Source organism: Drosophila busckii, chromosome 4 (assembly GCF_011750605.1).
Source record: "Drosophila busckii strain San Diego stock center, stock number 13000-0081.31 chromosome 4, ASM1175060v1, whole genome shotgun sequence".
In the NCBI taxonomy this organism is placed as follows: domain Eukaryota; kingdom Metazoa; phylum Arthropoda; class Insecta; order Diptera; family Drosophilidae; genus Drosophila; species Drosophila busckii.
The window spans coordinates 914,447-929,602 of NC_046609.1; the positions used below are offsets into that span (position 1 = coordinate 914,447).

The 15,156-nt window shown below is 37.1% G+C and overlaps 1 protein-coding gene across 1 annotated transcript; it reads left to right on the forward strand.

Annotated features, from left to right (window-relative positions):
- The first annotated feature begins 626 nt into the window (after nt 1-626).
- On the forward strand, nt 627-14,150 carry LOC108607330 (apolipophorins). Its single transcript, XM_017997999.1, has 8 exons — nt 627-713; nt 2,142-2,236; nt 3,665-3,694; nt 3,762-10,960; nt 11,021-11,241; nt 11,343-13,470; nt 13,541-13,661; nt 13,721-14,150. The coding sequence occupies exons 2-8, from the start codon at nt 2,170-2,172 to the stop codon at nt 14,041-14,043; spliced, it is 10,089 nt and encodes a 3,362-aa protein (XP_017853488.1). The 5' UTR covers nt 627-713; nt 2,142-2,169; the 3' UTR covers nt 14,044-14,150.
- The last annotated feature ends 1,006 nt before the right edge of the window (nt 14,151-15,156 follow it).

The window sequence follows — 15,156 nt, forward strand, 5'->3', positions numbered from 1 at the left end:
CATTTGTATATACACATATACATATGCACATATATACACAAATAAACAGTATCATTAATAGATAGACAATAGAATCACTTCGTTAGGGTCGAAGCGTTGAGTTCTATTTTGATAATGACAAAAAGGTATTAGAGTCAGAAGCACTATTCAAATATAACACTGTGCTACAAATTTATTCTTCACATCGTTAATCTTAAGACAAAAATATTTTAAAAATTTACCTTTGAGTAATAAACTGAAAAAACATAGTAGTATTGTATATAGATTATTTTTACCTCAATGTTGAATGTTGATGGTAATATTTGTTTCACAGTGTAATTTCTCACCATGAGTATATGAACATAAGTAAGCCAACAATTCCTATTTCCATATAATTCCGGGAGAAGAAAAAAGAAAACCACATACAGCGATTTTTACTCTCAACAGTCTTGACACAGACAAGTGCACATATGAGTGTACATATGCGCATCGTACATATTCAACTGTCTTGAGTGAACTTATTTATTATTATATGTGTACATACATATGATTATATTAAATACATGCACATACACATTTCTTGGTGCAAGCAACGATGTATTTAAAGTGTGTTCTGTTAAAATTCCGGCTTAATTTGAAGTCGGTCGTCGACAGACCTATATCGAAACGGTTTTGTGTTGTGGCTTCCTTTCGTGAGCGATTTGTCTTGAATAAGGAAATATTGTGACAAAAAGGTATATATCCCCGTCACGAGCGATATTATACATCATTGATGTTAATAAGTGAACAAATTAAATTGACAAGTGCAAGTTTGCTATGATTATCTTTGTCATAATTGTGATACTGGTTATTGATAAAATAATAATAATTGCAAAGCAAATTTTTAAAAACTTGTTTTAAAAAGTCATTTATGACTTTTATGCTTGTTGATTTCATTCACAGAAAGTTAAAAAATATATTTTTCAAAAATATGGATTTTAAACACAAAAACTTCAAAAGATTACTTGTCTTTTATACACCTTGACATTTTTATAAAAAAAGTAAAAGGGTATCATGAAGTTATGCAAATATATGTAACAGGCTGAGGAAGGCGTGACAGAGCATAAGTATATTCTAGATCAGCAAGACAAACCAAGTTGATAAAGCCATGTCCATCTGTCTGTCTGTCCGTCGGTCTGTAATAGATACCAGAACTCAGAGGCCATACGAGATACAGCAACCAAATTTTTTGTTTGTACTTTTTTCAGAGAAATTCGCTTCTATTAAAAAAATTACCTACCCCTTCCCCGCAGATCAATTGATTTATACCCATTATACTGAACGAAAAAAACACTCACAAGATTTATTATTTTTTCTCGACCGATACCGAAAATTTTCGAGAGATCGGATAAATTACCAACACGGAACTAAACATATTTAAATTTTCATATTGAAAACAGGATGCCAAACTTTAATGCGATTTTGTTACTTCGTGCTATTTTTCTAAATTTGTTCTGTGTAACAGTACCACTGGCACCGAAAGAGGCCGATAAGTCTAGCTACCTAAAGTAAATTATTTTTTTTTATTTACACTAAATGGGGGAATGGGAATCAAATTTTGAAACTAAAAGCGCACTATTATCTACGTTTATGTTGCTCATACTGATCAAAATATTTATGTAGGGTCTGCCACGCGTTATTCTGCCTGTTTTATACATTGACATTGACTTTTTATACATCACCCATTGAAAATAAAAAAATTTTAGAGTTATAATTATTTATAACCTTAATAGTATGTGTATGTGTATTAAAGTTTCTTTGATTTTATCTGCCCTGATACATATCTGCTCTCTTAATAGAGACAAAAATATCTGCGTGCCTTGACAGTTGCTTCTTTTTTTTATGCCAATAACTTGAACTGATAAAATAAAAGCCACGTCTAATAAAATTATTCGTTAATGTAAGAAGAATATACAAAATATATAGCTAGTCAATAAAAAAATATATGTCAACAATAAAATTATTTTTAATTGCAATTATGCAATATTAAGAAGTACTACAAAAAAAGATTGAATTTGTTATTCAAATGAACCGTTAATATTTTAAAATAAAATTTATATTTACATAAATCATCTCTATACATATGTTTCATACTCTAAAACGTGATATATAATTTTTTATAGGCTAACCGAAGGGGGCCGAACATTTATAATGGACCACCCCTGTAAAATGCTTGAAATCTTGGTCTGCCTGCTATTATTGACTACTGTAAATTCGGGTACGTACAAAATAAAAACTTTCGCCCATCTCCGTTCTTTGTTTGTCATGACTTAAAATGTATAATAACAAGTGTTAAAAGCAATAATTATACACTTTGAAATTTTTGTAAAAAATGGAAAAAGGGTATCATGAAGTTGTGCAAATGTATTGTAACAGGGAATAGGGATGCAGACCCCACAAGTTATACTATCTTGATCAGCAAGAAAACTGAGTCGATATAGCCATTTCCGTCTGTCCGTTCTGTATGAGGGCGTGTTTCTCAGCAACTATAAGAGCTAGAGCAACCAAACTTGGTTATGGTTTCTATAATATTATATTATGTTTGTGTTATATACGTAAATGTTATAATGTAAACTTATATTGTTTACATAGTATGTAAATTTTTAGTGAAAACATTTTTATTTCTTGAAAGCGATTTTTATTGAAAGAAAATTGAATGGAATGGAATGAAATGGCAATTCACAAATTTGTTTGTATGAATTGTTGAATTTGTTTGATAAAATTTTGGTGAAAATTTCAGATTTCTAGCTCTTATGGGTTTGGCTGTCCAGTACATATGTAATACATATACATATTATGTATGCTAAACCAATGCTCAATTTTTCCTTCTTTTATTTTTATACACTTTGACATCTTTGTAAAATATGGAAAAAGGGTATTATGAAGTTGCTCAAATGTATGTAAAAGGGAGAAGGAGGTTCGTGTAGACCCATAAAGTAGTTCTTATTCTGTCAGTCGGACGGCTGAGTCGATTATAAGCATGTCGTCTGTCGTCCGTCGTCTTGTCCGTATGTATGAGTGCGTGTTCTCAGCAACTATAATTAGTAGAGAAACCAATTTGGTATGTAGGTGACTCCTATATTCAGACACTACGCTTTTATTTTATTTTTTTTATTTCTTCCCCCCTCCCCCGCAAATCGAAACAAACGAATTAAAGCAGTTACAACAATCTCCGATCGGATAAATAACAGAGGAATTATTCACATTCAATTTAATATAGACAGCGGGTGAAGTGCTGACGCGCATACAAACGTCGCTGCCAACGCAGCGGCGGCGTCGCTGACGCTACAGCGAAACGAGCTGTGACGCGTTTACTGCTTTGTCTGTATGTGTTTTTAGTGGCATGCGTGTGTTGCTGCAAAACACTGTCAAAGTGTATTTAAATGTTTGTGGCGCCCAACTTTAACCTGTCCACTTGTTTGAAATAAAAAATGTTCAAAGCTTTTTTTTTTAACAAAAGGATTTATCATATTTAAAATTTGTATCATCAAAATTAAAGTAATTTTCAAAAAAAATGTATTAAAGGATAAATTTAAATATCCTCGTTTAATTCAATTTATCATGTTTCCTATTTTGAAATATTTTAAACATACACACTAAAATTAAATTAAAAGAAAATTTATATTTTTTCCTAATTTAATTTTAGATGGCAACTGTAAAAAGGGATGTCCGCAATGTAAGTGAATGTCCTTTTAAATTTATATGTATTTTTATTTATTGATATGTTAATGTTCCTCTTATAGCCGACAATGGGAAATTTAAATATTTGCCCGGAAGCTCCTACGAATATGCATTTGATAGCATTTTAAGTGTAGGATTGACCTCTGGTGCAGTGAGCGAAGCCGATGACACTAGCCTTAAAATAACTGGCTCTGCTAAGCTTTTTGCTGAGGGAAACTGTGGATATACGTTACAAGTTGGTGCCGTTAAAGTTATAAATACAAAGGAATCAGTCGAGAAGAATTTCGTTAACAATATTCAAAAACCAGTTTATTTTACTTTGGTCAATGGGCAACTTGAGCCTGAGATTTGCACCGATGCAAGCGATTCAACATATTCGCTTAACATAAAGCGTGCAATTATTTCGCTGTTACAGTCAGGAACAGAATCACAAGATGTTGTAAATGAGGTTGATGTGTTCGGCCAGTGTCCAACGCACACGTCCATTTCCCGATCTACAAATGGTGTGGCTCTTACAAAAGTACGTAATCTTAACCATTGTGCTTATCGCGATCACATTAACAGCGGCCTAGTATCTGGAGTTGTTAATAATCGAGCAGGCGTTACATCTAGTTCACTAATCCAATCAGATTACAGCAAGGAGCTAAAAATTGAAAGCGGTATCATTGTATATGTTCAACTTTCAGAGCTGTACAAATTTGCTGGTACAACGAAGGGCAACTTGGATATTAATGCAAAGGTGTCAACAACACTGAAGATAAAGAATGCGGATGGAACGCCCGAACGAGGTCCAACAAATGGCAACCATGTAGCTAGCATAATGTTCCAAAAAACGGATTTATATTCATCTAAGAATATTGCGGCCCTTAAATCAGTCCTCTCAGACCTGGTAGACTTAACCAATGAATATGTAAAAAAAGATAGCGCAAAGAAATTTGTTGAGCTAATACGCTTGATGCGCCAGTCAGATACAGAAACTCTGCTTGAGCTAAATGCTTTCCCTCATCCAAATAAGGTTCAGGCCCATAAAGTATACCTAGACGCACTGTTTCGAACTAATACCGCAGAATCAGCTAAAGCAATACTTAAACAACTCCCTAAATTGGCGAAGTATGAAAAGATACTCGCGATATTATCGCTGAACATGGTCGAAACTGTCGATAAGGAGACACTCAATCAGGCAGCCGCTCAACTATCGGCCGTTGCACCTAAAGAGCTTTATTTAGTTGTTGGTAGCCTAGTGACAAAGTACTGTGCTCGCCACGGCTGTCATCCAAGTGATGTTGATGGTATATCTAAAAAGTATGCTGATAGCCTCAAGCACTGCAAGCCGAATACAAAAAAAGAGGAGGAACGATTTGTATATATTTTAAAGGGAATTGGTAATGCCCAAGATTTAGCTAACAATGTTGTCACTGCGTTGAGCGAGTGTGCTGCTCCCTCGAATGGTCGCTCAAATCGCATTCGAGTTGCTGCTCTTCAGGCTTTCTCAGGCGTCGCATGTAATCCAACATTGGGTACAAGAGCACTGGAGTTGCTCAAGGACCAAAGCGAAGATTCCGAGCTGCGCATAGAAGCATACCTGGCCGCTATTACCTGCCCGAGCGCAGAATTAGCTAATCAAATTAGTGATATTGTTAATTCAGAGAAAGTATATCAAGTTGGAGGCTTTATTGAATCTAGTCTGAGATCAATTAGAGATTCGACCGATGTTGCACGTGAGCAACAAAAATATCATTTCGAGAATATTCGCGTGACGAAGAACTTCCCAAAGGACTATCGACGTTATAGCTTTAACAATGAGTTGTCTTACAAGCTTGATGCACTGGGAATAAGTGCCAGTTTGGATCAGAAGCTTATATATTCACAGCACGGATTTCTACCACGTTCAGCACGACTTAACGTAACTACGGAGCTTTTCGGTACTAACTTCAATGTGATTGAGGCAAGCATGCGACAGGAGAACCTTGAAAATATTTTGGAATATTACCTTGGTCCAAAAGGGTTGCTAAATAAGGATTTTGATGAAATTGTTAAACTTATTGAGGTAGGCAATAGTGCTGGCTCAGTTCCTGGCAGCCGTGCAAAACGTTCAATTGCCGATGATTCCGATAAGACCTCGAAAAAGTACAAAACCTATGGCAGCAAAAACGTGCAAGATCTTAACCTTGATTTATCTCTGAAACTCTTTGGGTCTGAACTAGTATTTTTAAGTCTGGGCGACAATATACCGGCCACACTGGACGACATAATAATACATTTTTCTACTGCATTTGATAAGGCTAAAAAAGAGTTGTCTTCGTTTGAGAAACAATTTAATTTCAATAGCCTTTTCATTGACTCCTCGATTGCTTATCCAACTGGCGCTGGTATCCCTCTGGAGTTTGCCGCTCAAGGATTTGCTGCAAACAAAATCGATTTTGCTGTTAATGTAGATGTCAATGCGATTCTAGAGCAAAATTGGCAAAAGGCAAAGTATCGTTTAAAAATGGTTCCAAGTACCGATGTTAATGTCAATATGCAACTAAGCTTTAACGCACATGTCTTAGCTTCTGGAATTCGACTTGTAACCACTGGACATTCAGCAACTGGTAGTGATATCAGTATTTCTCTTATTAACGAAGGAGACGGGTTCAATGTAGGCGTAGAGTTACCACGAGAAAAACTTGAAATTATCGATGTTCAGGTCAACACTGAATTCTTCGTTGCGGAACAAGATAAACCACTTAAGGTTGTCTTACCGAAGGCTCCCAGAAAACAGAAAAATATACAACCAAGTGAATTTTGCTTTAATCAGTTAAACATTGTTGGTATAAATGTTTGCGTGGTTAGTTCGACAGCAATCAGTAATATTGGTTCTGGAGCCGTAAATGGAAATAGAAAACCAAATGCTTTATTGGATGGGATTCATTTATCACGGCCATTACATTTTGCCGTTCACATGACAACAGAACGCAAGTTTAACTTTAAAGGAACTCACTCGATATTACAATCTGGAAGTCAACAGTGGAGACTAGACTATAGCACGCCTGGATCAAAGGTGTCTCACGATACTAGTGTTGCATTTGAGTTGGGCACAAAGCCTCGCACCTATGGACGCCTATCTCTCGATAATCCTCAATATCACCTCGGAGTGGAAGCTGGCATCAATAATGACAGCAACGAATTGGTCCTCTACGGGCAGTACGAGCAGGACAAAGATGTAAAAAAAAGTAAAATCGGTTTCACTAAACATGGCAATGAGTATAAGCCACTCATAGAGATCCAAGATAAAAACGGAGTGACCAACACCATCAATGGATATCGTGCTGACGGAAAAATAGTTGTTCAACAAACTGGTGAAAAACAATCACGTTACAATTTCCAAAACTTCCAGATTGTAAATCAGAATAACGAGCGAATTATGTTGAATGGCTGGGCCGACGTCAGCCCAAGTTCATTGATAACTCAGCTACACATATCTCCTGGCAAACAGACGTATCAAGTGAAAACAAATTTTAAGCTAGAAAATGGTCATCACGAGATTGGTCTATTTGTAAATGATGAGCGGTCACCTGAAAATATTTATGGTGGCTCAGCCCAAATGAATGTTAATCATCAGGCTTATAAGCTCAAACTTAGCGGAAAGGCTGTTACCTGGTCTATTGACAGCTCAACCGAATTTGAGTTCCAAAAGGCAGACAACACAAATGAAATGAGCTCTGGAAAATTATCCCACAATATTAAAGTTGAACAAAAGAATAAACCCTTTATAGCTGGGAAAATTATAACTATTTTTGATGTTAATAAGTTTCAATTCGATGCAGAAGCAGTACGAGATATAAAAATAGCGTCAGTTAATATTAAGTACCAAGCTAATCAGAAATCTGTACGAGATTATGATCTAGTAGCTACTGCTAAGCTAAACAAGCATTCTATTGATTTATTGCTCAAATGCGATACAAACGGTAACATGCTAGTTGTTGATAACTCCTTAACCACCAGTTGGGGCACTGTTCTCACAGCTAAGGGAAATTTAGGTCAACGGTATACTCCGCAAGATGTACACATCGATTTACAAGGCAGTGCACAATTCAGCGGTAAGGAGAAACCCGTTCAATGGACACTTAAAGTATTGGGTACACCGGAAAAGACAAATAGCGAATTACATTTTCATCGCGACAATGTGGAATTGGTAAAAATAACAAGTGAGTCGCAACATCCACAGGATAAAATCACTTCAGCCAAGATAATTCTGATGGTTAAGAATTTGATTAATGCCAAAACCGACTTTAAGGTTGCCAAAAATGGTAAGGGCGAATTGACTGCTAGCATTGAGACTCTTAAGACTGAGCCCAAGCATAAGCTTGAAATAGATACAAAGTTCCATATACAGACACCAAAATACGATATTGATGCAATTGCCATTCTCGATGGCAAAAAGAAAATTCATTTTAAAACTGAGAGTAATGTTGAGAAGCTAAAATTTTCGACGAAAAACATTTTAGAGGCCAACGAAAAGAAGATGTCATTTGAAGCAAGTGGCAATGTCAAAGGGGAATGGCGTACAAATGGTGACATTCAGGGTACATTCACGTTAACAACTATTGATGGGCGTGTGATCGATGGCAGTATCAATCGCCATTGGAGCACAAACCCAAAGACACACCTAACACAAGGAACTGTTGATGTACAAATAAACGATCAAGAGCCGGAACAAAAAAAGAAGCGTTCGCTGACAGTGAATACTAAACTGGATCGCACCAATCTAAAGACTCATGAGTACTCGGCAAATACGCAAATTTCGTATACAGATTTCAATAATCAAAAGTCGGAGCTCAAAAACAATATGGCGTATCTGATAAAGGGTAACAGCAAATCATTTGAATTTGGTATTAAGGCAAATAGCAATCTTATTCCCCATCCCCTCGATGTAACATTTGTTGTAGACGAGTACAGCGGGAATCATGCAATCGGTCGCATATCGGCAAAATATGGTGCCATTGTAGATGTGAATTTAAGTGGTAACTATCAAACTGGACATGACAGTGCTCCAGCATCGTATGAGCTACAATGCAACCTTCAACTACCTGAGACCAAACTAAAGAATATTGAACTAAGCAGTCATGGAAAATTCATTAAACCAACTGACAGTAGTAATAATTACAATGTTGAAGCTACCCTAAATACCAAAACGGGTGCTGGCCAATTCGCGCACATTAACACAGCATGGACAGGCACGACAAATCAGGGCAGCTACAGCTTGAACGCACAAACCAATGAAATGACGTCTCCATTTAAACTAGACGGAAGTTATCAGAGTGAAAAATTGACCAGTTCAAAAGATAGTGATGCCAACAGTAAGCTCAAATTCACCCTCAATGCACAATACGGTGCTAAATTTATAAAGAGCAACTTTGATGCGAGTTACGCTGGAGTTGATACTGCCACACTGCACTATTCATTGGACTCCAGCTTCGAATCGGTAAAGGATATATTATTTGAAATACGCAGTTACAAGTCGGCCGAAGAAAGCTCAAATATTTCTGTATTGGTTAATCATGCTGGAAAATCCTATAACTTAATCAGCATGCTCTATGGCGGTAGCCACAAGAAGGGAATTGAAGTGCGCATAATTATGCCCGCTCAGCAGCCAATTGTGTTTATGGGAATTGTGGAAATATTGGGTGAGCGAAAGATGAAACTGACGCTAAATTTTGATTTTCTGTCAGATATGGATTTTAAATTAAGCAGTGAGTTAGCATATACAAGCATAGATGAATTTTACTGTATAAGCGACTGGAGCTCCAAGAAATTCCAACAAAAGAGTTACCATTTGGAGGTAAAAGCACAAACGAAAAACATAAAAGTGCAGCTTAAGGACTCTCATAATGTGATTTTAACGGGTAGCGCAACCTATGGCTTAAAAAAAGAACAAAATAAGTCCATAATTGAAGGGCAAGGTCAGGTGCAGTACAAAGGAAAAACACATTCTGGTAATTTTAAGCTCACACGACAGCAATTTAATCTAAACATTGAAAAGGAAGTGGGCTTCGCATACACACTTAATGTAAACTTTGGATCAAAGAACGGAGTATCCACGCTAAAACTAACGAATAAAGAATTTAACAGCAAGATTTCCATTTGCGAAGAGAAACAGCAATGCACAAATATTCAATTACAATCTACTGTGAATGTAGATGAACAGCATTCCAATGCTGTACAGCATGCAGTACTTATATTGATCGATCTGCGCGAGCTTGGATATCCCTACGAGTTTGAGTTAAAATCGAAAAGTCAACGTCATGGCTTTAAGCAGCAATACAGCCTAGACAGTCACGTCGTTTCTGGCCAAAATAATAAATATCAGCTAAGTATCAATCTTACTCCATCGTCGTCAATTCTTAAAGTAACATTGCCAAAGCGAGAAATTTTGTTTGAGAGCACCCAAAAGTTACCGACAGATGGAAAAATCTTCGGACACTATGAGCAATCGGCAGCTTTCTATATTGATAAGGTACAACGACCCAATGAAGTGACACGGTTTTCGGCCATTATGGATATAACAGGTGTTGAAAAAGTAGCTCTTAATGCTCAATGCTATCTAAAGATTGAGCATCCAACAATTCGACCCCTTAGTATTGAGGCCAAAATAGACGCGAATGGCGAGCAGCATAACCTAAAAAGTGAAATTATTTTTGATATTTTCCGTGTGGCGGATCAGAAAGTAATTTTATCAAATGAGTTAAGCAATGCGGCAGTTAAGAATGGCTTTAATATTACATCGGTTCAACAAGTTCATTCCAGTGGATTACAGTTACAGTACAAGCTAAATTCCCATGCTGCTTTTAATGGGGAGACAAGGGACCTCAGTGGTGCTACAGAACTCCGTAGCAGCGCTAATAACATTATCGCTGGAGCCTCTGTCTTTGGCAATAAGGATCGTATGGAAATTTTAATTAGTGGATTAAATGAACAAATTCTTCATGTAACTGGCAATATTAACTGGCAGAAACGTGTTGCGGTTATGAACTCAAAAATGCAAGTATTTGGACAGAAGCCAATGGAAATTTTAACGGAAATTCAACCAAACTGGGCAATGATATCACTAAAGCGCGAGCCTCTTATCGATGCCAATGCGGAAGTAAAACTTGGCAAAGAATTTAAATTTGATGCCGTTGGCAATGGTAAGCCGCTAATTAACGGACGGATCGCATTGGATGCTGCCAATTTTTTGCAGACAAGTTATAAGACTAATGACGAAGACATTACATCATTTTTGGTAAGAACTAAAATATGGAACTTTTGTAGACTATCATAAAAAATACATTTACAATTATAGAATGCCGCCGACGTCGAGTTTAAAAAAGAAATGGATGACATTGCAGCACTGACCAAAGCTCGTTTTGAGAAACTTCGCCACGATCTGAATGAGCAAGTCAAATTGGTTCAATCAAGCGCTCCAGACCTTACCAAGCTAAAACTCAGCTATGATGATCAAATGAAGTCGATTGTGAAGGAGCTTGAAAGTGATCCATCTTTAAAGCCTATAATTGACGCCATGTAAGAGTAATTCATTATAGACATTTTATATTTATTTTCATAGTTATAGTTATTTTTATAGTCATATTTATTTTATTAACCGCTAATACATGTTTTTTCAGCAATACGCTTGTTGAAAAATATAAAACCGTAGTTGATGAGGTTACAAAATCAGTATCAGAAGTCTATGAAAAGATGCACAGCAACTTTAAGGAAATGTATGAAAAGCTACAGGACTTATGGAAGGATTCGCTTTTAAAAATTTGGGAGCAGCTTATGATTACTTTGACCAAACTGATTGAACAACTTCGCATTGAACTTGTTAATACGTACACAAAAGGTTTTAAGAGTTTCATTACATGGCTAGAACACTATGGCCCAGCACTGAAGAACTATGGCAAAGCTATTAATGAATCTATGAAACCCATTAATGAGGCGGTGCAAGAACTTATTAAGGTAACAGTACATGCTCTCGAGGAATTTAATAACGAGATTAAAGAGTACATTGCCAAGATGCCTACTTTCGACAGCATATGTGAGGAATTCAAAAACAAATTGCATCAATTAAAGCTTGCTGACAATATAATAGAACTTCTGAACAGTATGTTTGAGCAGTTACATATACTGCCACAGACGCCGGAATCAAACGAATTACTGCAAAAGTTGCACGAATATCTACAAGCTAAACTAAAACAACAACAGGTCAACGATGAAAAGTGGCTTGATGAACTGGCATATCTACTACTAAAGGCAATTCGTGCCATTTCCGCTAGCATCGATATGAGAACTCCGAATGTGATCGATAATACTGGTTTCCCTGGAACAGATGTACAATCGTGGTTCAGCTCATTGCCTCACACAATAGATGCGTTTAGAAAACTGCCAGCTTTACTTACGTTCCGATCAAGCATTATAAACTGGATTTTAAATGAAAACTGGGAGAAGATATTTAGTCGACAAACGCTGTCTTGGGTTTTCTTCCAGAATTTCGAACTAAATGGTCACATTGTCAATGGCCAACATGTGTTTACTTTTGATGGTCAACATTATGCTTACCCAGGTAGCTGCAAATATATTTTGGCACAGGACAGTGTAGACAACAACTTTACAGTGATCGCACAGCTCAACAATGGCAAACTTAAAGGCATAACTTTAGTAGATCGCGATGGGAATTTTATGGAGGTAAGCGATACAATGGCACTAAAGGTTAATGGCAAGGCCGTGGAATATCCGCAATATTTGCCCGGCTTTCACGCCTGGCGCCGCTACTACACAGTGCATTTGCTTTCTGAATACGGCGTAGCTGTCATGTGCACTACGGACTTGAAGGTCTGTCACGTGAACGTAAATGGCTTCTATACGAGCAAAACTCGTGGCTTGCTTGGCAATGGCAATGGAGAGCCCTACGACGACTACCTATTAATTAATGGTAGCCTGGCCAGCAATTATGCCGATTTGGGTAATGATTATGGACTAGGCAAGTGCAACATGGTGACCTACAAGCCTACTGTTGAAGACAATCAATCTCGCCAGGAAGTATGCAGTGAGATATTTGGAATGAAATCGCCGCTTGCTCTTAATTACCTGACATTAGACTCAAGACCGTACCGCGAGGCCTGTGATATTACCGTACAGCAAACTGCCGAAAAAGATAAGGAAAGCGAGGCATGCATATTTGCTTTGGCTTATGGATCGGCTTTAAAACAACTAAATCAGTGGGTAATGTTGCCTACACGCTGCCTAAAATGCCCTGGACCAGCTGGCCAACGTGATTTCGGCGATGAATTTATCGTCAAGACGCCGACAAACAAAGCAGATGTTGTTTTTGTTGTCGATATTAATGTGACACCTGCTGTACTCAGTCAACTGGTTGCGCCCGCAATTAATGAGCTGCGTGAATCACTTAAAACACGCGGATTTACTGATGTACAAATTGGAGTTATTGCGTATGATAAGTCGAAGAAATATCCAGCCTTATTAACAAGCGAAAATGGCAAGATTAATTATAAAGGAAATGTTGCAAATATTCAGTTAAATGGTCCAAAGAACTTCTGCGATAATTGCATGGAACAGATTATTACCGAGAAGCGATTGCTTGAATTTTATAATTTGATTGAGCGCTTTGTCAATAGCATAGCCCCACAGTCTGATGAGAAAGCATTCCAGTTGTCTCTAGATTATCCATTCCGTGCCGGAGCGGCTAAAAGCATAATTGCTGTACGCAGTGATACCCTAGAATACAATAATTGGGTAAATATTATAGACTTACTTATGTATATGAAGTTAGATGTAAATTATTTTAATAATTGCGATTTTACAGTGGAAATTCGTGAGAGCTCAAATCACTGGTACTATTACAAAGTTTGATGGAGCCCTACTACATATGATCGCACCTGTTAAGGATCTTGCCTTGGAAGGCGTAACTGCTGAAAAGCTTATTGGTAAGTACACAGTTTATTAACTAAGTAAAGCAATGCAACTAATTTTTGTGTATCACTAGGCTTCAATTCACGATTGGTTGCCACTTTAGACGGAAAGGATAATAAGAAGCGTTCAAAGCTACAATTTGAAAATGACATGGGTATTGATTTTGTACTCAACAGCGGAGGTTGGGTATTTGCAACTCAGAATTTCGGCAAGCTAAAAGCTGCAGACCAGAAAAAGGCTCTTGGTCAGGTTACATCATCAATTGCCGATACACTTTTCAAAACTGAAACAGTCAATGACTGCCGCTGTATGCCTGTTCATGGTGTGCACGGTCAACATAAATGTTCTATTAAAACATCCAACTTTATACCAAATAAGAAACCAAAAGCGGCGTAAAACTCATTTATATGCATTTAAATAATAATTAATTGTTTTATTTTCATATGTTATAAATACATTATAAACTGTTGTTTATGAAAATGCAATAAAAAACAAAGACAATAGTATTTTAGGAACGCTTCATTAAATATTTTTAGATTGATCCAAAAATCGATTTAAAATCAATTTTTTTTTTAATATTTGCAAGCTTTGTATTTAGTCTCGGTGAACTATTGCTGGAATGCAACTTATGTTGGTATTGCTAGAAATTCAGAAGCTAGCGTAAAGATTTGAAAATCAGATACACATACACCACCGCAATCAAAATTTATGATTGAAGCTATAACAATAAGATGAAGAAGAAACTACGATGTATCAACCAGTGCTGCCAACTTTTGATCAGGAGAAAAGCTGTTTCTGGCTGGAAGCACTAAGCATACAACCAGTGCTGCCAACTTAGCCTTTTACCGGCCAGATCTAGCTGTTTTCAATCGTCAATAGCAGGAAAAATTGTAAGCAGCAGTGCGGATATTCTGGCATTTTTGAAATGAAAGCAGCCTTTTCAACTGGCGTTGATGATAAAAAGAAAAGTTACGACTAGTAGATTGGTCGCGCTAAGCAGCACTGAGGCTGAATACTCAATAAAAAGCGTTTGTCGTTGTGCTCACGTAAATTCTGCGTTCTTACTTTTGGTATTGACTTAATTTCAGCGCTAACAACAAATAAGAACAATAATGAATTATAGCAATGCCTCAAACGGGTACTGAGCAGAGAACGGCAGGGGTGGCACTTTTTTGACACCATGGTGGCATTCACAAATCATGGGTGTGGGTAAATACGCGCGCAAGCAAAACAGAGGCATAAGCCTTTACTCATATACACAAGACAAGCCTGGGTACTTGCAAAGTGCCGAAAAATAAGGGCAAAAGAAAATGTGCGCGCTCACAAAATACGATCCGCAGGCATATAAGAATAAGCGAGAGAAAAATCTCGCTTGCTGTCTCGCTCTGTCTGCACTGGCAGCCGCGCCGACGCAACAGCAGGTAGCGAAATAGATGCGGACATTAGGCAAGCAAAAAATTGCATGACCTTTTTTTTGTGTTTCTTCACATTCATTTTCGAGCCTTTTTG

Excerpts from the sequence above, each read along its gene's own strand:
- LOC108607330 (XM_017997999.1), top strand. The coding sequence starts at position 2,170 with ATGGACCACCCCTGTAAAATGCTTGAAATCTTGGTCTGCCTGCTATTA. Across the intron at positions 2,237-3,664 it reads ATTGACTACTGTAAATTCGG|ATGGCAACTGTAAAAAGGGA; the intron begins GTACGTACAAAA and ends ATTTAATTTTAG. Across the intron at positions 13,662-13,720 it reads AACTGCTGAAAAGCTTATTG|GCTTCAATTCACGATTGGTT; the intron begins GTAAGTACACAG and ends GTGTATCACTAG.